Source organism: Equus asinus, chromosome 5 (genome assembly GCF_041296235.1).
Source record: "Equus asinus isolate D_3611 breed Donkey chromosome 5, EquAss-T2T_v2, whole genome shotgun sequence".
Taxonomy (NCBI): Eukaryota; Metazoa; Chordata; class Mammalia; order Perissodactyla; family Equidae; genus Equus; species Equus asinus.
The window spans coordinates 82,556,783-82,582,118 of record NC_091794.1 but is presented as its reverse complement, the minus strand read 5'-3'; the positions used below and the strand labels follow the sequence as shown (position 1 = coordinate 82,582,118).

Here is a 25,336-nt window from a genome sequence, read left to right as displayed (position 1 = left end):
ATGAAGGAAGGCAGTTTAACTGGGCATTGGACTCAGGGAGGTAGGGACAAGGGCATTTCAGTCATGAGGAACAGGAGGAACAAGGTCATGATTCAAATAGTGCAGCCTGGGCTGAAGAAAGCAGTAAATGGTCCAGTCTGCTTAGAGCATAAGGAGATGAGTTAGGGACAGGAGCAAGTGACAAAAGAAAGAAGTCTGGAGAAGTAAGTTGAGGTCAGATGTTGGAGGGCCTTGACTGCCAGGCTAAGAAATTTGAACTGTCTCTGCGTGACATTGGTGAACCGTTGAAGATTTGGGGTAATAGGTTGATGTGGCATTATCTGAGCTGTGCTTTTATAGAAGATTTATTAAGCATCATGTGGAAATGAGTAGAATTTGAGAAGATGCTGGAAACAGTGAACAGTGCGGTGAGTTTATACACTAGGTTCACAGCACTTACGGGATTGTGATGAGGGTTGAAAGAGAGCAATGTAAAGGGCCTAGAACCATCCCTGGCACATTGCACTAAATGAGTGTTAGCTAAGATCATCATCATTATTTCTATTATTACATGCCAGTGCTGAGGGCCTGAACAGAGGTCGAGGCGGTATGAAGAAAGTCAGGAGATGGACACTGTTATTACAGAATTTAGCAGTTGATTAGAATTGAAGAACAAAGTGTCCAGGATGACTCTGAGATTTCAAGCCTGGGTGACTGGAGGATAGAAACAGAAAGTTAGAAGGATCAGGTTTGGGGAAAGAAGAAGAGAGAGATGATTTTGGTGGATAGATGGAGTTTGAGTTCTGGGTGGCTTTCTAGTTGGAGATGTCCAGCAGGCAGCTACACATGCCTGACGGAAACTTTGGGGAAATATCAGAACTGGTAATGTATATTTGGAATTTAAGCTCAGAGAGATCATAGCTGAACCTGGGGAATGGATGGGAGAGAATCAAGGGAGAGAATGGACAGAAGGACCAGAAGAATAGAGCTTCTTGTTAAAGATAGAAACACAGAAAAGGTGGGACCCTGAAGTTGAGACATCTAGAAATAAGCATGGCAGAGTCCGCTGGGTCCATGTTCTCTAAGCTGTTTTGATTGTGCACCTGTATTATCTGAGCGTGCACCTCTCATATATGAATTAGTATTCTTTACTCTAAAAAGTCACTTGTTCATTTTTTAAATGTTTTGTTAAAACTAGAGAGTATCTATAACTTCTCTTATCTAGGTATATGTAACAAAGTAAAGGTGTCACTGCCAGCCCACATTTTTCTCGGATACTTAGAGCACCATGTGTGATAGACAGTCTTGTGACAAGTTAAACTGAGGGAGGGCATCAGTACCAGCCCATAGGTTAAATTTTCAGAAAGCTAATATTAACATTTTCTGTGTGTACCTTGACATGTAAGAGATTAGAAATACTGCCGTAGAATCTGGTGGCTGTCACTTGTTCTCAAAATGTACAAATATTTCCTTGAAATGTTCTTCAGTAGTTCCTTGAGATTAGATATATATGTATATGTATGTATGTTGTGTATGTATGACCTTAAGCTTTCTTGTTTAAGGTTTACGTATGCACACACACATCTCCATCTGGTGCAAAGACTAGAGATTTTTTTCTGAGTTGCGTTGGGCTTAATCTTACTAGTGTTGGCTTTGTAAAGTCTCAAATGGCAGCATTCTGCATGAAGCCAAACATATATACATGTAGGAATTTGGCAACATTTGCTTAGTAAGTAGTTTATAGCCACATGATTGTGATAACACTGATGAGTAGTACACAATAAATTACCAGGAATAGCATGGCTTCATCTGTAGGATTTAGCAGAATTTTTAATATAAGGCGCCTATATTTAGTTTCTAGGCTAGGTATGTTGTAATTATCCTCAATCTAAAATAAAAGCAATAAGAAACTTCTCACTAGAGAAATGGTGGTAAATTTCCAGCCATCTTACCTGGTTATTTATATCCTGAACTCCATGATTATTTCTCTTCTGGTAATTAACTGGCCAAATGTCTATGAAGCTACCCTTGGAGGTAGTTAAGCAATGGAATAGTATATAATTTTTCTATAAAACATAGTACTTTGTGGGGCCGGCCCTGTGGTGCAGCAGTTAAGTGCTCACGTTCCGTTTCGTGAACTGGGGTTCGCCAGTTCAGATCCCAAGTGCGGACATGGCACCGCCTGGCAAGCCATGCTGTGACAGGTGTCCCACATATAAAGTAGAGGATGATGGGCATGGATGTTAGCTCAGGGCCGGTCTTCCTCAGCAAAATGAGGAGGATTGGCTGCAGATGTTAGCTCAGGGCTAGTCCTCAAAAAAAAAAAAAGTACTTTATAGCTAATGGAGTAATTTATATTTAGTCTCTCACTTGGTATTTACCTAAGGTAGGTAGGACTATTATCCCCATTTTGAGGATAATAGTGAGGATTATTATCCCCATTTTGTGTACCTTGTTACTGTATATGAAAAACAAGCCATAGCTGTCTCCATCTTATGGGACTAATTCCTCCTCCCATCTCCCTTTTTCCTGTGTTTGCTCTTCCCCTAAAAGGCACACATAAAAAAAAAAAAAGGGAATTTTCCCAGAGTTCTCACATGCTCTTACGTTATATGACTAAAGAAGTTGATCATAAAAAGAGCAAGTATAGAGTCAAATTGAATTATTTTTAAAGCTTTTGTCAAACAACATAGGTGAACACAGCTACCTTTCTTTTCAGAACAAAGCGTAGTGTAAACAGATATTATATGAATACTACCCATGTGTTGGGAAATTGTCTTTTGTGAATCCTAAATTCATTAAGGTCAGATAGTAGTTGAACTTTTTCAAAATAGATATGAGGTTAGAGTTATGTAAGGTGTTCTGTGGTGTGCCTTAGCTGTGCAAGTGCACGCTTTCTGGTATGTAGTGAGCACCTCCTAGATTTGGGTCCGTATCTTGAACCACAGAGATTGTTATTTTTAGATGTCACAGTGTTCTTAAATAATCAGTTGCTTTATATTTCCTAGCTGTGACTTATAGTCCTTGCTTTACCCCTAATGAGGTAGTTAGAACAAAAGAATTCTGATTTCTTGGAGTGATGGCTGCATAATTAAAATAACACTGTCACCGTGTTCACAATGGAGCAATAGCGATAATTTTGAAACACTCCATAGAATTTAGCCAGATGATTCCTCCTATAAATGTGCAGCTATGGGAACATCTCCAGCAAGAGGGCTAGACTAAGGCTGTTCCCTCTAAACTATAGTGGAAAGAGAGAGTGACTTCCCATCACCAGGCCCTTAGAGAGTGAACCTGATCTGCCACATCTTTCATCTCCACTCTTGGTTGGTGACCAGATAGCCCCAAGTCCAAATCCTTGTCTACAGCTACAGCTTTAACAAACTTGAAAACCTGATTAGGCTTTCCACTTTGGAATGTGTAAGAATCTGGCATCTTGGCAATTTTGAGGTACTTTTTCCAGGAGAATGATCAGGAAAACTAAAGGTAAAAGGCTTGATAGGTTTATGTTCCAGGCTCAGAAGACCCACAGGTTCTTAAGTTTTTGGTCCTCTGTTGAGTTATCAGTTCTAAAGAGGAAGGAGAGCATGCGGTGACAGGGCGCAGAACTGAGAATCAGGGCATATGGGTTTTAGTTCCAGATCTGGCATATGCTTGCCTTGTGACTCACAGCAAGTCCCTCAGTCTGTCTGGATAAAGTGTCTTTATCTGTCAAATGGGAGTATTAGTACCTGTGCTGTGTTTGTAGTGAAAAACAAATGAGATAATGTAGAAAAGGCTACTTTACAAGGTGTAAAGCGTGTACAAATGTAAAGGATTAGCATACCCATCTCAGTTACTTGGCATTCTTTGAAGTGGTCTTTACATTCTCAGTTCCTGACAGCTGTATACATGGAAGAGGGAGATTTAGGGTTTGGTTAGCTTGGAGGACTTTTCTTCTCATTCTCTGTCTCTCTCTCTTTCATCAGTGATAAAAGGCACTAAGCAGAGGGCAGAATTCAGTGTATCTGTGAATCAGCAGAAGCCATACAGCCAAATCAATACAGCCAAGCTCATACTGACTTTCTTATAACACCCTCCAGGTTTTTAATTAAGAGTTCTCTGCCCAAACTCCCCTCCCCCCCACCCCCCCAGTTTTTAGGTGTATTAACTCACCAGCACGATCTCCCATTTTCCAGTGGAGTCTATGATTAATTATCTGCGTTTGTGCTACATTTTCTGAAGTAGAACAAGTTTCTCTCCATCCCCACTCTTTTTTGACTTTTCCATCAGATTACTGCACAAAGGTTTTGCACTGCTCAGCACAGGTACTTAAGAAGGGATTTCCCCATACGCACATCTCAAAGAAAAGAACCCAGAGTGAGGCCAAAGATTCTTGGGGCCTTAAAATAGTTCTTGAGGAGCTTGTGTTTGTTCATTCAGTAGACGTGTGTTGAATCCCCACTGTGTGCAAAGCATGTTTCCCTTGAGGATGTGCCAGAAACAGACAATTAACATAAGAACTGGGGAGAAATAAGGGCATGGAAATTGTAGACTTAAGAAATAACGTCCAAGATAATAGTAATAATAATATGTCACACAGACAAGTCAGAAGAAAGTGAATATGCTAATTGTAGAAATGGATTTTATTGGGCGCCCAGAGTGGTTTCTTGGGGAGAATAAAATTTACTGGTCACTGTTTAGTGGATGTGTATATTTAAATTTCTTATAGTTGTACTGTAAAAGCAAGCTTCTTAAAAGTGCTGTTCCCAAAAAACCTTAAAAAGTTGGTTTCGATCCATGAGATAGTCTCAAAAATTTCTGCTCTCAGAACATGTTCCCTTCACTCCAGGATCTTGGATGGAGATGGAAGCAGCTAGAGCTTTCTTCAGAGCTCAGAACAGAATCTTTTTCTTGGGTGGTGGGGCCAGGTGGGGTGAGATGGCTGCCTAGACTCCAGATCTCCTCCGTCCTCTAACATAGCAAACAAAATTCCTTCTGCAAGAAAACAGCCACACACTCCTAGGTTACAGAAGTCTGAGGTGTGTAAGGAGACATGTTCTAAGAATTTAAATGATTTTGAATTAGTCTGGAGGGAAAACCTGCAAAGCTCTTGATCATTGACATTTCAGGGGGTTTAAATTTGGAGCATTCCTAGTCATTTCCATCTTGAATTCTTTGCTTATTTGGAACTAGGACATTCATTCTAAATTTAATAGTTTAAAGGGCTTTAAAAATTATTCCATGTTTATAACAGAGATGGGAGAAGATTTCTCTCTGTACATTTCTTTCCGTGCATCTGAAACTGGATTCTTAGGAAACATGTTAAAAACTAAGTAAGTAGTCTAAATTAGGGAGAGAAAGAAGCAAGTTGGGTTACTTGCTACACTACCTAAAGGAGATTGGTTTTTGGACTTGGTATTGTGTCTCAGGCTGTTCAGGCCAGGAGTAGGTATCTTGTCTAGCTCTGAGCAATGATGATGGTATGCCATCTGGCATTTGTATGATGCTTGGTATTTTTTAAGGCATTCTAAGATGTGTTTTCCCATTTGTGTGTTGCAGTTGCCCTGTGAGGTGCTGCTGTATGTGAACAGAGGCCCCAAGAAGTTAAGTGATTTGCCCAAGATCATAAAGATAGCAAGTTAGTAGCCAGAGAGCAAGAACCCCCAGGTCCAATATGTTTTCTTTATGTTCTTACTCTGTACTTTACTGCCCCCCACTGTTCGCAGCTGCGTGTTCTTAGGTGCTAGAGACTGACCTAGAGATACGCAAAGAGGAAAGATAAATAGAAAAGAAAAAAGAGTGACACAGCATGGAAAGAGAGACAAGAAAGAAATAAGAGAAAGGCTCGTATGATAGGAGGTAGCAATGCCATTAGCATCTGCTCTTTTTTGATTGCCACAGTGATGCTGGGAACAAGTGGATGAAAATGGTCTTTTGGGTTAAGGATTTGAGTCAATAATCCAAGCTGAGACTGTTCGTCTCTCTGAACAGTTTGAATATACACATACCTTAAAACAGTGCAGAAAGTGAGAGTGAACAAGCTATACTAAATCAAGAACAGAACTTTAGAACTTCTGTGTTTCTGACTCCACTATTTGTTATATTGTGACCTTGAGCTAGTAACTTAAGATACCCAATCCACAGCTTTCTTAACTATAAAATTGGAATAATATTGATATTTTTATCACTGAGCTGAGTGAAAATCAATTGAGGGTAGGGTATGTGACAAGTAGTTTGTAAATTCTAAAGCTTTTAAGTTGGTATCCTTGAAACATTCTTCAGAGTCACACTTCTTACCTCTCCTGGGCATACACAAACACAGGATCCGCCAGAAGCTGGGCAAGAGGTTGTTCTCAGGGTTTCTGAATCTCAGAAACAAATCTCAGTAAGCAAAATGGCTCTTTGTTTTAGGATACAATTTAACTCAGGCCACAGGCACTATTTCTATCTCTTGCTCATGTCCAAATTCTCTTTCAGGCTCAGGGCCTGAAAAACCAGTTACTCACCATTCTTCCTGCAAGAGTTTATTTACTCTCATTAGGTTGGAGGGTCAAAGAGTTTAACAAATATTTCTGTGCAGCAGAGAGGGCTGGCCTAGCTCACTCCTAACAGAGACTGAACAGGTGAGGGAGCCGTATAATAGCTGTGTGATCTAGGTCCAGCTTCTCAATCTCTGGCACTCAGTTTCCCCATCAGTAAATGAGGGATGACACTACCTCTGTCATGGAAGGATTCAATGAAATAAAACACTTAACATGCTTTAGAACCAGGTTCTAAATATTATGTGATCCTTTTTTTGTAAAAGGCCAGATAATATTTTTGATTTGCCTGTCATATGGTTTCTGTTGTAATACTTCAACTCTACTGTTGCAGCACGAAAGCAGCTGTAGAGTGAATGAGAGTTGCAGTCTTCCGGTAAAACGTAATTTACAAAAACAGACTGCAGGTCACATTTGTAGGCTGTGCGCTGTAGTTTGTGGACCCTTGCTTTAGAATACTTCACTAAAACATTTGGTCTTTTTTCTCTATCATACAAAATGCTGATAGTGTTTTATTGCTGCCATAAATGCAGGAATGGTTGAAGTTGAGCATGAATGAAGGAATGAGGAAGAAAGTGTGAAGTAACATGTTTACATACCATTTGTATTCTACAGGAGCAGGTTTTTAAATGTTCTATTTATGCTTTCTTATCAGTTTCATTGCTTATACTAGTTACTACGTCTTCATTTTTTTCTACTTATACTATAGTGTATTATGATTTAGCACCTGTTTAAAAGATTATATTGTAGTAGATAGCAAAGAGAAAAATGTTTTTGTTTTGAAGGAAAAGTGTCTCTGCTGCCAATTTGAAAATGTGTCCTTGTGAGCGGATCTTTAAGGGAGAGGAGTGTGCGGCCAGTTCCAACCCTTAGTCTTTTAGGAAGCATGGTTTTTCAGTAGGCAGTTTGAAAAACTGCTTCGTACTCATACTTGGAGCTAGAGACAGACAAATCCTCACACATTGAGCTTGGCATTAATCAGGGCTGGGGAAAGGGATCTCCAGTAAGGGTACGTTATTCATTCTTATTGTAGTGGGTACTGTGTAATAACCTGCCAGTAAGTATGATCATCAGGTATCCAGTTATGTAAGAGTTTAGAACTTAACTAGTAAGGTTTCTGGCACTAAGCTTAGTGCTTTCTTGCTTAAGTAGAAACCTTAGATGAGCTTAAACAAAAACTTTTGAACCCTCTCTTTCTCTCTGGTCACCTTGCCTTCCCTTGTATCCATTCATTTATTGCTTCCTTGAGTAGTGAAGTGTAGGCCTTCCATACCAAACCACTTGTTTGGCCTATGTGTTCAGTGTGTATCCCTGCTGGAGTGACCTAGTGAAGTGACGGGCCCAAGGCCACCACTAGGCAGCAGGCCAGTTCACAAACATAGGTCTTTTAATTTCCATAGCAGTGTTATTTTTCGCCTTCTGAAATTGTCAATTTGAGATTGGTTTTATTGTGGACAACGTATGCCCCCTCAAGGCTTAAAATGCTTTTTAGCCATCGTGATTGATAATGGCTTATGTCCTTAGGTCCAGCTGCACAAACATAAGAACCAAATTATCTGTTGGTGGAATTGTTTTGTTTCGAAAATCTCAGTTCTCAAATTTAGTTTTCACTTTTTTTGTAGTTTGGAAGAATATCTAAAATAGCAAGCACAAATTAGCTTAAATTCTACCCCCTTTCTTCTTATCCATCTATTTATTCATAGTAATATTCTTTCTTTCTCTTTCTCTCTCACTGTTTGAAATATAACATCCCAACAGTTTTAGCTAATTCAGATAAAGAAACCTGTAACTAACTTCAGTAAATACCTCAGCAGTACTGGAACATAAAATGCATGTGACGGGACTGCCAGTTGGGCAAAATAAAAAACATGTCATCTAGTGACAGAGGAAGACATGATCAAAATGCAAGCCAAAAGGAGTGAAGAAGGTACACACTGTGAATGTGGAGAGATTCTTGTTGATACATGTAGAGTTGGAGATTGACAGGAATGACTGGGGACACTCACAGCGTGAAAGGCCTAAAGGCTGCAGGTTGGATTGGGGGGCATTAAGGGGAAAGATGGTTGATACCAATGTTTAGATTTGTTTTTCAGTCACAACTGGGCTAAGAGATACTTGCTTGCATTTGACAATGAGAGCATTATTTTTAGGTAAAACTTGACTGCCTGGGGTGGGTCAGCTCTAGTACTTTAATAGGAAGCAGCATTGGTCAACGATTGGGCTTCATTTTAGGGGAGCTTCCTGTGGTCTTTTGTCTTTGAACAGTTGTTGTGATGTCAGGGTTTTAGGTATTATCTCCTAACAACATCTATTTGATTTTAATTGCTTCACAGAGCTATAACGTGGGTTTAGGCATGTTATAAAGGACTTTCGTAGAGAGAATGAGGTATATACCAAGAAATAGGGAGCTGAAGCCTAAAAGTACAGTTTTAGAAAACTAAGGAATATTGCAATAAAGCCTTATATTTCTTTGTATTTTATGAGGTTGATCGTTTTGATACATCTTGTTTCATGTCCAGGCATATTGTTAAGGGAGGATTTGGCGAGCATGGTACCTGATCAAAAGCAAGAGCTTGAAAGATTGCTGAGAGAATCTTAAAAGAAGAGCATTCTGCTCCTGGGATATTTTGAAACCTGCTTAGGTCTCTTTTTCTTTCTTCAAGAATGATAAAGAGTGTGTATTAGAGTGGCAGCTAGATTGTCCACCTTTTAAGTGATCTGATTGAATCATCTCATTTCCTCCATGATTTTCTCATCTTCCTGTGAAAGGATGGCAAAACAGAGGTATTTGCCCTCCTTCTCCTCCTACTTACCTATTGATATTAATTTTTTAAACTTTGCTAATCCATCCTGCTCACCTTTCTAAGAAGATTCTGACTTTCAAAAGATTTACACTTACAGGGCCCGGCCTGTGGCCGAGCTGTTAAGTTCGCGAGCTCTGCTTCGGTGGCCCAGGGTTTCACTGGTTTGGATCCTGGTTGCGGACATGGCACCACTCATTAGGCCATGCTGAGGCGGCGTCCCACATGCCACAACTAGAAGGATCTGCAGCTAGAATATACAACTATGTACTGAGGGGATTTGGGGAGAAAAAGCAGGGGGGAAAAAAAAGAAAAGGTTGGCAACAGTTGTTAGCTCAGGTGCCACTCTTTAAAAAAAAAAAAAAGAAAGAAAGAAAGAAAGATTTACACTTGGGAATGAATGGTATGCACCCATGTTTCCAGCCTTCTAGTCTGCCTTGCAACTTTCAGCACCTTCACGTGCTTATACACGCATATGTCTGTGTCTGTGCGTCTGTGTCTTCTGTCATGCCCTGTTATCTTAAATTCACTTCAGTAAGTCAGGTAGGTTTCTGATTGTAGTCCTTCCTACTTTAAAGGCCCAGAGAGAACCTCATTTATTCCAAGCTTCCCAGAATAGTCTATATAACCCCTTTTTTTGGTGGTTCAAACAATCCCAGTAAGTCTGTTTCAGGGCCAGGCTTTCCAGGAGGCCTCTTTTTCTTGGAAAGGCCTACCTAGCAACTTGCTTGACCCTTCATTCAGGAGTAATTGCTTGTCAGACTGTGTGCTAGATGCTGTCAGGGATCCAGAGATGGATCATACTCAGGTCCTACCCACCACAAGGGGAAATACGGTAAGACATATACATAAATTATGGTCATACAAGGTAATGTAGTGAGGGCAGAAAGAGGTGCAGATCAAGGGCTCTGAAAGTTCACAGGAAAGAATGATCACTTGCAGATGGGGATATTTAGAGATGACTTGTGGAGAGATGGCAATTGAGTTGAGCGTTAGAGAAACAGCCTTTTTGTGATGGACTTGGATTCTTCTCTTTCTAACTTGGGAAAGCAAACCGTTTTTTTTTTTTTTTGAGGAAGATTAGCCCTGAGCTAACTACTGCCAGTCCTTCTCTTTTTTGCTGAGGAAGCCTGGCCCGGAGCTAACATCCGTGCCCATCTTCCTCACCTTTATATGTGGGATGCCTGCCACAGCATGGCTTGCCAAGCGGTGCCATGTCCGCACCCGGGATCCGAACAGGTGAACCGCGGGCCGCCGAGAAGCGGAACGTGCGAACTTAACCGCTGCACCACTGGGCCGGCCCCACAAACTGTTTTTAAAACCAAATAAATTAATAGATATTGGGAATTGAGATTACTTCTAGCAACAACCATTCAATGCTTTATCTGATCCTTAAGTCTTTACTAAATAGTTAAACAGGCAGTCTTATTCGAGTATTTATAAAATAATTAATGAACATGAATGATAAATCTAATATTAATAATGAATTAAATCTGGGAAATTCTGTGTTGCATTTTTCATAAGAATGATCTAAGCTAATGTGGCTTGGACTTAAGGCAGTTTTGTCCTTGTCAACTGTCTATAAATAGCTTCATCCTGCGGTAGAGGTAGCAAGTTAACATGGAATAAAAAGGATCCTGGAATTATAAATCTCTTTTTTACTTTTAAATGTGTCCCTTCTGTCATCACCCTGGAAGATGAACCTGGCATATTTTCCATGGGCTGTAGATGTTATAAATAGGCCACTTCTGTAGCAAAATCAAATCTGTTGCAATCAATGTATTAATTATTAAAATAAGAAGTGATAAGATTAACTAAGGTTAATTTATATTTTTATCATATTGGGGTGTTTGGTGGGCAAAATTTGTTTGTGTTTATGATTAGATTTTATTATTTTAATCTTGTGCCTTAGAAAATATTGAGAACATAAAATTTGTTGCTTGCAATTTGGTCTCATTTTTAAAACTTCATATAGAGACTGGATCTACTTTAAGGGAAGCTTTTTGAATAAAAATAGCCATCTTTTCTAGGAGTTTACAGTAACTATTTTCTTCCAAGAGATATTAAAAAAATTAGCTACTAATCATCTCTGTGCAAAGATGCTACAAAACGTGCTCCAAACCTTTTTCTCTTTTTCCTCATGAGAGGATCTTCTGTCCCTGATGAGGAGAGTACCTTTGTTTTTTGAAGTCAGGAAATTGTGAAAAGCTTTCTGGATGGAAAAATCATAAAAATTATAACTCCAAATCCAAAGCTCAAAGCGACCTTTGTTTGTACATTAAACTTAACATAAAGAAGAACAATCAGAGCTATCCAAAGATGGGAAAGAATGCCTTACCGGTAAGCCAGTGTCCCAGAACTGGAGAGGCAGGCTCCATACTTAGCCTAAATATGACCACTTGGGGTAGGGTTGAGGCAGTTGGGCAGAGGTTGAAGTAGAGTTGTATCTTTTAGAGAGGTGGGCCTGGGTGGCTTTTAATGTCTTTTTTAGTCCTAGACTTCTATGATGCAGTAAAATATAAAGGACATTATTATTGACTTGTGTTTTTTGCTGTTATCCATTTGTGATTTTCTAATTCATATGGGCCTCTCAAGTAAAAACTTAACCTTTAATACATTTTTCAGTTCCAGAAAGATTTGTTAACTTCTGTTTTGTACTCAACCTCCACTCCAACAGTGTGTGGGTCTGAGCCAGCCAGAGATTCATTCATGATCTATTGACAGCACAGATGTTTGGGAACTGATTGTGCCAGCACATCCTTAGTTGGGGCAATTCAAAATTTAAGAGCAGACTGTTCACAGGCTGTTTGAAAAGTGCTTCTTAAATCATGTGCCTTTTAATGTTTGTGGGAAGAGATCAGAGGACGACCAAAACTTGTTACCAGCTTTTTGAATCTCACAGACTAAACCTACCCATTATTAGCAAGTATCTGAAGATATCACACTGGCACTTATGCATCTTCCTCCTTTGACCGTAGCAGTTTGTATGGCAGATTTTGCTAAGATCAGGCCTGTCTGTGGATCCATCCAATAAAAGGTTAGATTCTTTTTAAAGTTTTTGATAATTATTTTCATTTCTAGAAAGATTTTTTAAAAAATTTAACTCTCATTGTCTTGAGTACCTCATAAGAATCTATTAATAAAAATAATTAAACTTCTTTAGATTACTTTGGTTTCTTTTTCTCACTACATCTAGGAGAATAATGTATAGGCCATGTGTAAATGGTAATAAGTGAAAATGTCATGGGAGCTGAGTTGAGAGGCACTATCTTGGTTATTTAGGACTCAAGATTTTATCCAGTCATTTCCAACTGAGATTCAACACTCTTCACTTTAATTCCCTCCAGAAACTCCGAGATCATATTGCTTCCTAGTACTTAGAGTTCCTCTTGATGTATAGAGCTGCTCGTAGGCCTCCAGCACCAGAAATTGGCTCAAAACCTTTTCCCATTACATCATCACCCACTAATGTCATTACACCAGAGTGAACTCTGCTTTGAAGATTGTACTCTTGTTTTCCTTCTCTTTCTTTCTTCTCATCATTTCCTTTAGAAAGAAAAAGAGAAAAAAAATCAGAGACCTCTCGGACAATCCCAGGCAAACATTTAAGAGTGAATCAAACATCCTCACAGTCTAAACCTAGATTTATCAAGCGTCATTCCACTCTGCTGATGGAGTGCTCTGCCCACAGCAGCCACATGGAGCCTGGAAAGTAACACATTTGGTCGTGTGACACTTGGCTTTGGTGCTTTTCTTTCAGCCCTTCAGAATTAGTTCTTAATGACTTACATAGCTCTCCGCCAGCATCCATTGAAACCTTTTCTTATAATTTCTCAGAATAGAAATTCTTAGGACTTCACTAAGTTTCTCATTCTTTATGTTTAATTTAACTGTTTCTTGCATTTAAGTATTTGCCAGATAAGCATTTAAGCATCTGGAGTTTTCCACTTTGCCCATGTAAATCTTTTAAGACATTATAATATTATCTACAGTTGAAGTGGGGATCCTTATTCATCTTACCTCCCCCCTCACAAAGCAGTTGACCAAATGCGGGTTCTGACCCTCTTCTCTCTATCCTAAATGTAATTCCTTATTGTTTTTCAACCATCTTTAAAGCTTCCACTTGATGGCATACTTTGTTTGGCTTTGTGCCTAACAGCAAGGTTCAGGTAAGGAATGAGCTGGGAAGTAGTTTCAGTTCAGAGACTTTGTGCCACCCACTCAATTATTGGCCTAGGCCTTAGTGCTTTTGTCTCTTTTGAGGCAGATTAGCTTGAGATGAGAAGGAATAATAATCATCACCAGTCCCAAATAAATGGGGCCACGGTGCCTAAAACAAAAGAATAAATTTGGCTCTTATTTTTCAAGACCTTGGGTTTACATTTCTGTATAGTATTAATCACTGGGGATGCTTAATATATCTGCTGCAGGCCATGGCATGGAGTGTGAGAAGCCACGTTGAACTTGAACAAACATTGAAGGGAACGGCATTGGCATTTTCGATTTCGGTGGCATTGAAAATTATGGACCAGACTAGGGCAACCCCAAGTGCTTCCTTCCTCCCCTACCCCCCAAGATAAGACATTAAAACCTCTTGATTCACATTAGGATTTCAGTTTGGTTTTCTAGCAATTTTAGATTTTCTAGTTGGAGCTCCTTGATAATCCCTGTGGTATAAGCTGGATAGAAGGGAAAACTTTCCTCCAGGTGTTTTTGGTAAGATTTAAGTCGGTGTTAAAAACCTCTTCAGCACAATTCTATACCTTCTCGGACTGAAAAATTTAATGAATTAGTGAAAATATCCACAAGGAAAGATATAAATAACCTGGACAGAAAGTCTGACTTTATTATTTCTGATTTTCTCGTGCGTGTGTTTTCAGTTGTCAGAATGTCCACAGAAGGAGGATTTGGTGGTACTAGCAGCAGTGATGCCCAGCAGAGCCTACAGTCCTTCTGGCCTCGAGTCATGGAAGAAATCCGGAATTTAACAGTGGTAAGAAAGAATGAGAAGCTTTTAAAGAGTGTAAAGAGCCATGAGATGAATGACCAAAACTTAGCTGAAACTTTTTTTTGAGGAAGATTAGCCCTGAGCTAACATCTGCCGCCAGTCCTCCTCTTTTCGCTGAGGAAGCCTGGCCGTGAGCTAACATCCATGCCCGTCTTCCTCTACTTTATATGTGCGACGCCTACCACAGCATCGCTTGCCAAGCAGTGCCATGTCCACACCCGGATCCGAACCAGCGAACCCCGGGCTGCCAAAGCAGAACATGTGCACTTAACCGCTGCGCCACTGGGTCGGCCCCAGACTAAAACATTTTTAATCTCAAGCACATTTACAAAGGTGTAGTTCATTCCTGACCTGTGGGTGGGAAAATGAAAATATAATTTACCTTAGGTGAGGTAACTACAAGGATGATCTTGTATCGTAGTGGCTTTCCTTAGGTGTATGAGTGTGTTGTGGATGCTTTGACTTGGAGGTAGTTTGACGTGAGGCATATCTTTTAGAGGATACAGAAAAGCAGAGCTCTCACTTTCCTTCAGTAGCTGTGGCTCATTTCTCAGGCCTGCTTTAATGGCTCTGCCAAATTTCTAGAGCCTGATGAAAACTACTGGGCAATTTATTCAACAACAGATCTGTTGTAAGCAGGTATTCTTTTCAGGTGTTAGAAGATATGCTTAAATTAGGGTTTCTCCACTGCAGCATTATTGACATTTTGGACCAGGTAATTCTTTGTTGTGAGGGGCTGTCCTGTGCACTGTAGGATGTTCGGCAGCATCCCTGGCCTCTACTGACTAGATGCCAGTAGTACTCCTCCTCTAGTGGTGACAACCAAAAATGTCTCCAGGCATTGGCAAATGTCTCCTGGAGGCTAAAATCATCCCCTGTTGACAACCACTGACTTAGAAGAATCAAATATAACCCTTGCCCTTGAGGAGTTTACAATCTAGTAATTACAATCAGAGTCATTTAGTCAATAAGTATTAAGTGTTGACTGAGTCAGGCACAGTGCTGAGTCTGAAGCAGTAAAAGTCCAAGTGCTGTGGGAGCACAGAGGACATAGTGCTTATGTCTCACTGGTTGACTTAAGGAAGTTTTAAGGAGACATTTCTGTTGAGTCTTGAAATATGAGTAAGCATTCACTAGATGGAAAAGATAGGAGAATATCTCTTAGGCAAAGAGAAGGGCATTTGTAAATCATGGAAGCCCAGAGGGGATGGCCTTATGTTTAGAGAAACAGCAAGAAGTTCAGAGTGGGCTAGAGGTTAATATGTGGGTAGTGTGGGTGGGATAGGAGTAAAGTGGTGTAACAGTGGTAGCAGGAAGTGAGACGGGTTAGAACTGGAATATTTTCAGAGCATAGTGTCATGTCCTTAATGAGGAATGTTCCATTTGGTGTCATTTCAGCAAATATTGAAGGAACTCTTTGTGTTAGATGTGTCATTCCTGCCCTCAAGGTATTAGCATCCTGGCAGAGCAGGCGTTGGATTCCTTCTTAATGTAGAACTAAAGTTGCAATTTCTTAGAGTTAGTGTGGCCTTTAACCTCTGACGTACAAGGTCACTTTATTCTTCCACTCAGCAAATACTTATTATGCACCTCCTGTGGCTGTGCTGGGTCCTGTGGATCTAGTAGTGAACTAGACAGACCAGATCATTGTACTCACAGGTGGCAGAGACAGACTGTAAACAAGTAATGAATGAATAAATTGAACAAAATAACTTCTCATTGTGATACACGCCCACTGACTTCAGGGGTGAAAAAACTAAATCATATTCTAGATGTACCTGTGGGATGTCACGTTTGTTTATATGGGGGATTTTCAGCAGTTTAACTTAATTTGGCCTTTCTCAGAGTAGCCTGTGTTCACAGGTAGATTTCCACTGAAAAGTCATTGTTTCTCTTCTGCAGTCTAATGGTGGTAGTTCTATACTGTCTCAGATATAAAAGAGAAAGGAGGAAAAAATAAAATTACAAAGTCAGAGTGGAGTATTTTTGTTTATATTTTGCAGGGATAATCTCATGGTTAAGCTTCTCAGGTTTTAGTGCTGGAGTCAGCCTGGTATAAAGCTAGTGGCGTCCTGGGGTGTGGTGGAACTAGGCCAGTACAGCAAGTGTGTGCTCCAGCTTGAGTGCAGAAACAGAAATCCAGGATCAGCAAGTGGCGGGATAAACTCTGGGTGTTCAAGCTCAACACTTAACTTTTCTTTCTTTCTTTCTTTTTTTTTTTTTAAAGATTGGCACCTGGGCTAACAACTGTTGCCAATCTACCTTTTTTTTTTTTTTTTCCTGCTTTATCTCCCCAAATCCCCCCTGTACATAGTTGTATATCTTAGTTGCAGGTCCTTCTAGTTGTGGAATGTGGGACGCCGCCTCAACGTGGCCTGATGAGCGGTGCCATGTCCACGCCCAGGATCCGAACCCTGGGCCGCCGCAGCGGAGTGCACGAACTTAACCACTCGGCCACGGAGCGGCCCCTGCACTTAACTTTTCTGTGTTCTGTTGAGTTTTGTTTTTTTTTAAAAAAATTATGGTAAAAAAAAAAATGAAATTTACCATCTTAACCATTTAAAAATGAACAGTTCAGTAGTGTTAAGTATATTCACATTGTTGTGAAACAGATCTGCAGGGCTTTTTCATTTTCATTTTGCATCCCCATTAAACAATAACTCCCCTTTTCCCTGTCTCCCCAGGCCCTGGTAACCAACATTCTACTTTCTGTTTCTATGAATTTGACTACTCCAAGTACCTCATATAAGTGGAATCATACTGTGTTTGTCTTTTTGTGACTGGCTTATTTCACTTAGCATAATATCTTTGAGGTTCATCCATGTTGTAGCATGTGACAGAATTTCCTTCCTTTTTAAAGGCAGAGTAATATTCCACGTATATGTGTATTTATCATGTGTTTATCCATTCATCTGTTAGTGGCGATTTGGGTTGCTTCCATTTCTTGGCTGTAGTGAATAATGCTGCAGTGAACATGGGTGTGGGCTTTGATTTTTATCCTACCGGGTTTAATTTAAGTTTGATTACCAACAAAGCCAGATTGTGGTGTTGACCAACGTTTAGTACCTAGACAGCTAGTCCATCAGAAGTTAAACGTGGATTACTTTGAGGGATTCAGTTTTAGTTCAGGTTTTGTGAATGAAGAGAAAGACGAGCAAGGAAGAAAGTTGTCTTTAATCATTCTTCTGTTGATGGCTAACTAAAGTTTTCCTCCCATGTACCCTTAAAAAAGACTCCTCAACTGCTACTATGGTATCTCTTACATCAGATGGATGCTTAGGACAGTGTTTGGCATATGATAGGTGCACAATAAATGTTTAAATGAATTAGACGACTCCACTTCAGATTTAATGTGAAGTAGCGTCAGTGCCAAGTTGGGGTGAGAATGCCATCCAGTAAAGTCAGGGTGATCTTTGTCTTTGTAAGACTGCCTGTGGCACGTGCAGGCAGCTGCTTCTCTGACTGCACGTCTGCCTGTGTTACGTGACCAGATATTTTAGCATTTAATCTGTGCTTTCCAGAACTCAGCAGCACTTAGAACCAGCCTTCCTCAGATGTCAGAGTCTCTTAGGTTGACATCTCAAAATGTCTAACAGACTTTTACAATTCTACATGTTCAAACTGTCCAAACGTAAATAAAACTTAGGAGAATATTCATAAGATGTTGCAGTCTCTCTAAGACTGGGACAAAGATTATCCCATAAACAAGTAATTGAAGTTTGCTAGATGATATATTTCATGATGTATTGAAAACATCGGTCCCCGTCATTTTGGTCTGAGTTCTGCAAAAGCAATTTATCTTTCATCTCAGCTTGGCCATCATGGTTTCATGCTTTCCTTGCTCTTTTTTTTTTTTTTTTTTTTTTTTTGAGGAAGATTAGCCCTGAGCTAACATCTACTGCCGATCCTCCTGTTTTTGCTGAGGAAGACTGGCCATGAGCTAACATCCATGCCCATCTTCCTCTACTTTATACGTGGGACGCTTATCACAGCATGGCTTGCCAAGCGGTGTCATGTCCATACCCAAGATCCGAACCAACAAACTCCGGGCCGCCGAAGCGGAACGTGCAAACTTAACCGCTGTGCCACCAGGCTGGCCCCTTTTATTTTTTTTTTAAAGATTTTATTTTTTCCTTTTTCTCCCCCAAGCCCTCTGGTACATAGTTGTATATTTTAGTTGTGGGTCCTTCTAGTTGTGGCATGTGGGACGCCGCCTCAGCATGGCCTGATGAGCGGTGCCATGTCCACACCCAGGAGCCGAACCGGCGAAACCCTGGGCTGCCACAGCAGAGCGCTGAACTTAACCACTTGGCCACGAGGCCGGCCCCCTTCTCACTCTTAAAAGCTCTCATTGTGCATAAATCCAGGTGGTGTTCAGCTGAGATTGAATTTGGTTAAAAATCACACCAAAGTGATTGTACACAAGGATGATCATGTAAAATACCGTATTCCTGCTCAGCAGAGCTCTGGGAACAATGGTTAACAGATTTCTTGGCATTGAATTTTACACCTCGAGATCTCTTTGAAAGTGAGGAAGAAAAAGCTGACTGTGTCTTTTTGGGGAGCTCGTGGGGAGGCAACAATGCTGAATCTTGAAAAGAAAAATGTAATCCTCCCCTAATTTATTCCCTACGTCCCATTCAGCCTTCAGTTAGCTGTAATTTAATGCCTCGGTCACTTCCTTTAATTGCCAGTTACATCTTTTCATTCTTCAGTCTCTCCGGATTGGATAATGACGTTTCTGATATTACAATCAAATCAGATAACCTTAAATGGATAAATAAGAATTTGGAGGCGACGGTTGTTGGGCTGTTTGAACCCTTCCGTAGAGCAGTGCTTCTCAAACTGTCTCTATGAACCGCATGAGGATCCTGTTAAAAATACAGATTTTGATTTAGGAGATTTAGAGTGGAGCCTGAGATTATGCATTTCTTCTGCATTCCCAGGTGATGCCATTACTGGTCTAAGGTCCTCACTTTGAGTAGCAAGGCTTTAAAGCAGTGGTCCTTTAACCCTCATTGTGGATCATAGTCACCAGGGGACTTTTCAGAAAACACCATGCCAGGACTCCACCCTCTAGAGTTCCTGATTCAGTTAGTTCAGGGTAGAGCCCATGCATCTTGTTTTTCAGAATCTCTCCAGATGATTCTAACATGCAGCCAAGGTTCAGAATCACCTACTTTAGAGAAGATTAGGATCTTGACTTTGCTAGAGTGCCTGACTGGTTAGGCCTGGAAAAGATTTCTCATCATTATTTGAAACTCTAGATGTTCTTTAGTGTAGCTGAGACCCATTGACTTTTCTTTGGCTCCAAACTCTCATTGAGTGAATTCAGACTTCTTGAAATTTGGCAGTTTCAGATGGCAGCATTTTCAGTGTTGTTCTTTGGTTGTGGTCAGGAGCATGGGAATGTTCTGAGAGAGAATCTGCTCTGGTTCCACCTTTCACTCCCAGGAGTAGAAAGAAAAAGTATGTGTCAGTTGTCCCTTCACTTGGATCAGCATCAGAAGTGAAATGTTATTCACATCAGTTGCATGTTTGCCAATGACAAGGGGAACATTGAATTGAAAGCCAATTTAGTAGACCTCAACCTACTGACAGTGAAGGGGCTCCCCTCTCCAGTTAGTTTATCAACACGACTGACAACACGACTGACAGACAGTAATGTACAACGGAAATTTCACAAGATTGTAACCTATCAACTCAATAAAGAAACACACACATACACAAAGAATAGTCTCATAGAAATTCTAAAATTAATGTTTTACTCTTTCAAGTTGTGGAAGGAGGTCTTTTTATCAGTTTTGAGCTCTAGTTATCTTGGAACGGTCTTGTGGAAATTATATTAAATAATCAAGCCAAATGAGAGCACACTTGCAAGAGAGCTAAATCTTGTGGTCAGAATCTTGTGCTGTGTGTATCATCCTGGGAGGCCTTCCAAAGGCATTATCATCCCTTGCATTCTGTTGGGCATTTCTGTTTAGCATTGTCATTTGTGTGATACGCCACTTAAGAAGGAAGACCAGTGATTGATTTCTGCAGTCAAGTGCTTTTTTTTTAATCTCTGTAGAGTCTGGTCTCAGTCCAGCATTCCCTTTCCTGCTGCTCCACTCTGTACTAAGGTCATACATCTAAAACTTAAATAGGCCATGTTTTTTGTGTCTCTCTGCTTCTGCGCATGCTATTCTCGCTGTCTGAATAACATTCTCTTACTTTTCCAACAAGCGGATTTGTAGCATCCCTTCAACATAATTCAGATGTCAGCTCCTCTGTGGAACATTTGCTAACTCCCCTCACCCACTCCAATCCCCCATTGCCAGCTGGTTATTTCCTCCTTTGTCCCTGTGGGATTTTACACTCCCATTCTAGTACAAGATAGGGGATTATAATGTTTGTACGTGACAGTCTCTAACACTTAAACTATAAGCTGTTCAAAGGTAAGAATAGATTTGCATCCTTCACATAGCAGTAGGTGTCATACATTTGCTGTTAGTTGAGTTGCATGAGTGAATAAATGAAAAAGGAGGAGAAAAAATGAGAATAGAAAGAATGTGTCCTGCCGTCTCCTTTTGGTGAAATTTTAATAAACTGGACTTGTAAGCCTCTGCCACTCCAGCGTTTTAGTAGTGGCTTCATGGAAAATGTTGACACCTAATTTGGAAAAGGAAAGATGAAAAGTTGGTGTTTGGAAGTTTGTAGAGGTGAGTGGTAGCCAAGCAGCTTGTTGGGTGTGAGTGGAGAAATTAGATGTCTTGGTGTACATTTTCTCCTAATAGTTGCTCTTCCTTCTGTAGTCATAAAATGGATTCTGGGAAGGCTGGTGATGTTTTTCCAAAATGCCCCGCTGCCTTTTTTGACATAGAATTGAGGTTTTCTGTTGATTTTGGAAAAGAAAGTTCACTTATGTATGTTAATTATACCAAATCTCAAATAAATGCTGCTCCTTTCAGAATGTGATGATACAAATTCCTAGGTGAGCATATTGGGTTTGGTGAGTCACTTTTCAGACCACGTATAGAATCAATCATTTGAGACCTAGTCCCAGTAGGAATTTTGCTGACTTTATCTAATCTCTGCTTTTGCACCTTTCTCTTCATTGCGGCTCTGAAACCCAAAATTGATTTTTATTCCTAGAATTGCATCCATCACTGGGCATGTGTTTAAATACCAGTTGTATCAGAATAAAACAGAAAAGAGCTTAAATTGGAAATAATTGAATAGTGTTGGTCAAAAAGACCTTTCCTAAATCCCATCCACAGTAAAGGTATGTCGTTTCCTCCAGCCCAGTCTTGTTAGGAAAAAAGTGCACGGGCTGTTTCTAAAGGCAGCTGATACATTCACCCTCACGCTTTTTTCCATATTCGTCTACCTCCACTCCCAAGCATATTTTGGAGACAAGGCCTTTGCTGCTGTGATGGAAAAGGAGCTCCTCCCCAATTTCTGGTGTCAGGTTAGTGCAAAGGTCAGAAATAGCCATAGCACGCTGGCTGAAGAGAACTGTAGGTCACTGTGGTCCGGTGCTGCTCACTTGCCCTTGTGCCTGAATAGAAGAAAGAACTGGCAACTTAGAGGAATGCCCCTGAGGCAGAAATCTCATTTTAATTTGCATATTGCAGACTGGTAAACTTTCTCTGGGGGGAAAAAGACACTCACAATGCATCTCTATATTGTGCTAGCAAAGAATCTGATACTGTTCGGGGCTACTTTTCCTGAGGGCACTGTTAGAAGCCATCATAAGTTTATCCTGAAGCCCTTTAATTGTTTGATGCTCTGCATTGGTTAAGAAGAATTTTGTTCTGGAGCTTGTATTTTCTTCATTTCATAAGTATCTCCTTTCCTGCCATATTTTCTGAAAGGAAGGACTAAGCCAATCAGAGTGTTTCATACTGCCTGTCATGCTCTGTTGATTGTCCCTGCCATTTATACACTTCTCATTACTCGTTTCAGAAAGATTTCCGAGTACAAGAACTCCCACTGGCACGTATTAAGAAGATTATGAAACTGGATGAAGATGTGAAGGTGAATTCAATTCATTTTTATTATTCATTTTGAAGCTAAAACAATGGATGGGTTATTGCTCATTTCTCTAGAGCTCAAAGTTTAATTAAATAGAAATGAAAATATTATTGTCTCTTGCTTTTGCATTTGGTTCCTAGCTAAAATTAAGTGAGCTGAAATTGAACAGTTTTAATGATGCTTCTCTGAAAATTAGAGACATCCTGTTTTCTAGATGTTGAAAAGATTCTGAATGTTTGCTTTTTGAATCACCCAGTTCTTTTCACTGTGTAGTATAAACATGTATCATCAAATCAACAGGAAGTACCATCTTCCTAGCATCTTATTGCACTCTCTAGTTTGTTGATCTGAGCTCCAAGAATTGTTTGATAATGATATTGCACCTGTTCTGAGTTTTCAATCTGTGAGTTGTTTTACACAAATTATTCTTATGAGAGGGTTTACTTAGGGGTGGCCATTTCTGCATTCCTTGGAGTCCCTTCCTATTATAGCTCTCTCAGGAAAAGAGCAACTCTCTCTCCTTACCACTCAAAATTAATAATCTCTTATATTTGTGTAGAAAGCTAACAGTTCACAGCTATTTTCCCTTTCATTAGTTCACTTCCTTCTCATCGTAAGTAACCCTGTTAGATTGCATAGGATAAGAATTATTAGTTTCATTTTATAGATATGGAAATAGGCACAAAGAGGTTAAAAGTGACTCACTCGGAGTAGGAGAACCAAGATCCCAGTTCTCATCTCCTTTTTCGTTAACTCCAGAGCTCTTCCCGTGGCTCTTTCCACCTCACCAAGCGTTCAGAGGCTTGCTTGACCAAGAGTTTAAGTGAGGCATGGTGAGGCAGCTTACATTCCTGGACCACTTGCTATGTGCCAGGCTCTGTGCTGGGTACTTTTACATGTATTACCTCATTGACTCCCACAACAACATTGGAAGCTTATCCTCTTTTTCAGTATGTGAAAAATAAAGCCCAAAAGGATGGGAGGCCTGAGATTTTACCTAAATCTATTGGTTCTCAAACTCATTATCTTTCCCCACATTGTCTCTCCTTGGATTAGAACCTAAACCCTACACTTTCTGGCTCCATGGCCGTGGGCAGTCACTTCACCTCTCCTAAACCCTGGTTTCCCTGAAAGGCTATTCTGAGAGTAAGAAAGTGCATGGTAGGTGCTAGATAAGTAAATATTCTTCCTCCCTCTTCCCTTCTTCTACGTGCTCTGTCCCTACTTGTGGATTTATTTTACTTGGAATCTCTTGAGGCTGCCACCTTCTCATTTTCCAACCCTTGCCCCATAGTCCAGTGGCAGGACATGAGGTAAGCGACAGAGTGACTGGTTTGAGTGACTTGCTGGTGATTGACAAGGAGGGCCTACATCTGTTGCAGATGATCAGTGCAGAAGCCCCTGTGCTCTTTGCCAAGGCAGCCCAGATTTTTATCACAGAGTTGACTCTTCGAGCCTGGATCCACACTGAGGATAACAAGCGCCGGACTCTACAGGTAATGTTGTTAACTTACATCGGGAAAACTGGGCAAGCAGCTGCCTTTGTCTGCTTCTCTTGCATGGCTTTGGACCAAAGATTGTTCTTCTTTAGGGCTCCGTCAAGCGATAGGTGTAACTGACATCTTCCTCTACTGTTGGGAAGCAGGCATACTTTATAGCCATGATAGTATTTCCCCACCAAGAATCTTAATTTCCGACTCTCTCATGATTTTAACAGCTCAGTGACTGAACTCTTCACTTGCTGAGCTCTCACTATAAACACAGTCTGAAGTCTTTATATTTCTAAATGTAAATAGTATCTGGTTGGAAGCCTTGAAAAACTCCAGGAAAGGACAATCCCAGGAAGAATCAGTCTCACTAACCTCGTTAGCTTTTTGTTTCTTGTTTGCTTTTCTGGGAATCTTTTCCTCCTTTTTTGTTTTCTTTTTATTTTCATCCAGCAAATCAACATTTGTATTGTATGAAGACCCCTTGGTCATTGGTTCTAGAGGCCCTGCCCTCAATAGCCAGGCCCTAGTTCTCGGAGGAAAGATTTCCCAGACATAAGAGGAAGAGTATGACAGATATAAGACAGTGATAGTATTTTAACAACAAAGCCAAGAAAGTAAATTGTATTTTCTTCTGTTGTTTCCTTGCATACATTTATTCATTTATTCTACAAATATTTATTGAACGTTTAACAATGTGCCAAGGCACTGTTCTAGGCTCTGGGGATTAATACACAAAACAGACAAAAATCTCCACTCTTGGGAGTCCTACGTTCTATTGCAGCTAGACACTGAATGCTGCTTTGAAGGAAGTCTATGGATCTAGAGAGATCTGATTAAAGCTACCTTCACAATCAGTTCAGATTAAACCATAAAATGGGCAGAACACTTGAAAGGGCCCTTCAAAAACGAAGATATCCAAATGACCAATAAGCATATGAAAAGGTGTGCAACATCACTTGTCATCTGGGAAACACAAATTAAAACCACAGTGAGATACTGGTTGACACCCACTAGAATGGCTAGAATAAAAAAGACTGACAATACCAAGTGTTGGCGAGGAAGTGGAGTAACTGAAACTCATATACTGTATTGCTGATCAGAATGTAAAGTGGTAGACATTAAGCACTTTGGAGAACTATTTGGCACTTTCTAGTAAAGTTAAACATATCCCAACTCTATGACCCAGCCATTCTACTCCTGGGTGTACCCCCAAAGTGTAGACATTCTTGTAGAAGAATGTTCATAACAGCCTTATTTATAATAGTCAAAAACTGGGAACAACTCAAGTATCCATCAAAATGTATATGTAAACAAATTGATGTATTCCGTAAACAGGTTACTGCTCGACAATAAAAAGAAACAAACTATGGATCCATATAACAATGTAGATGAATCTCAATAATATGTTAAGCAAAAGAAACTAGAGAAAAAAATTACATAGCACATGATACCATACACCATCTCCCTCTATGATGACAGAGATCAGAGTTGTAGTTTCCTCAGATTGGGGGAGAGGGTCAT

The 25,336-nt window shown here is 40.2% G+C and overlaps 1 protein-coding gene across 23 annotated transcripts in view; it reads left to right on the top strand.

Annotated features, from left to right (window-relative positions):
- The window catches only part of NFYC (nuclear transcription factor Y subunit gamma), a 63,396-nt gene that overhangs the window by 20,343 nt on the left and 17,717 nt on the right, over positions 1-25,336 (top strand). For 21 of the 23 annotated variants that reach the window (XM_044770485.2, XM_070510210.1, XM_044770481.2 and 18 more), the window contains 3 exons: positions 14,182-14,294; positions 22,257-22,328; positions 23,708-23,821. In XM_044770485.2, coding sequence (XP_044626420.1) covers positions 14,190-14,294; positions 22,257-22,328; positions 23,708-23,821 — 291 coding nt within the window. In that variant the 5' untranslated portion in view covers positions 14,182-14,189. The remainder of the gene's footprint in view (positions 1-14,181; positions 14,295-22,256; positions 22,329-23,707; positions 23,822-25,336) is intronic. The other 2 variants (XM_070510216.1, XM_044770486.2) reach the window with 1 other exon arrangement.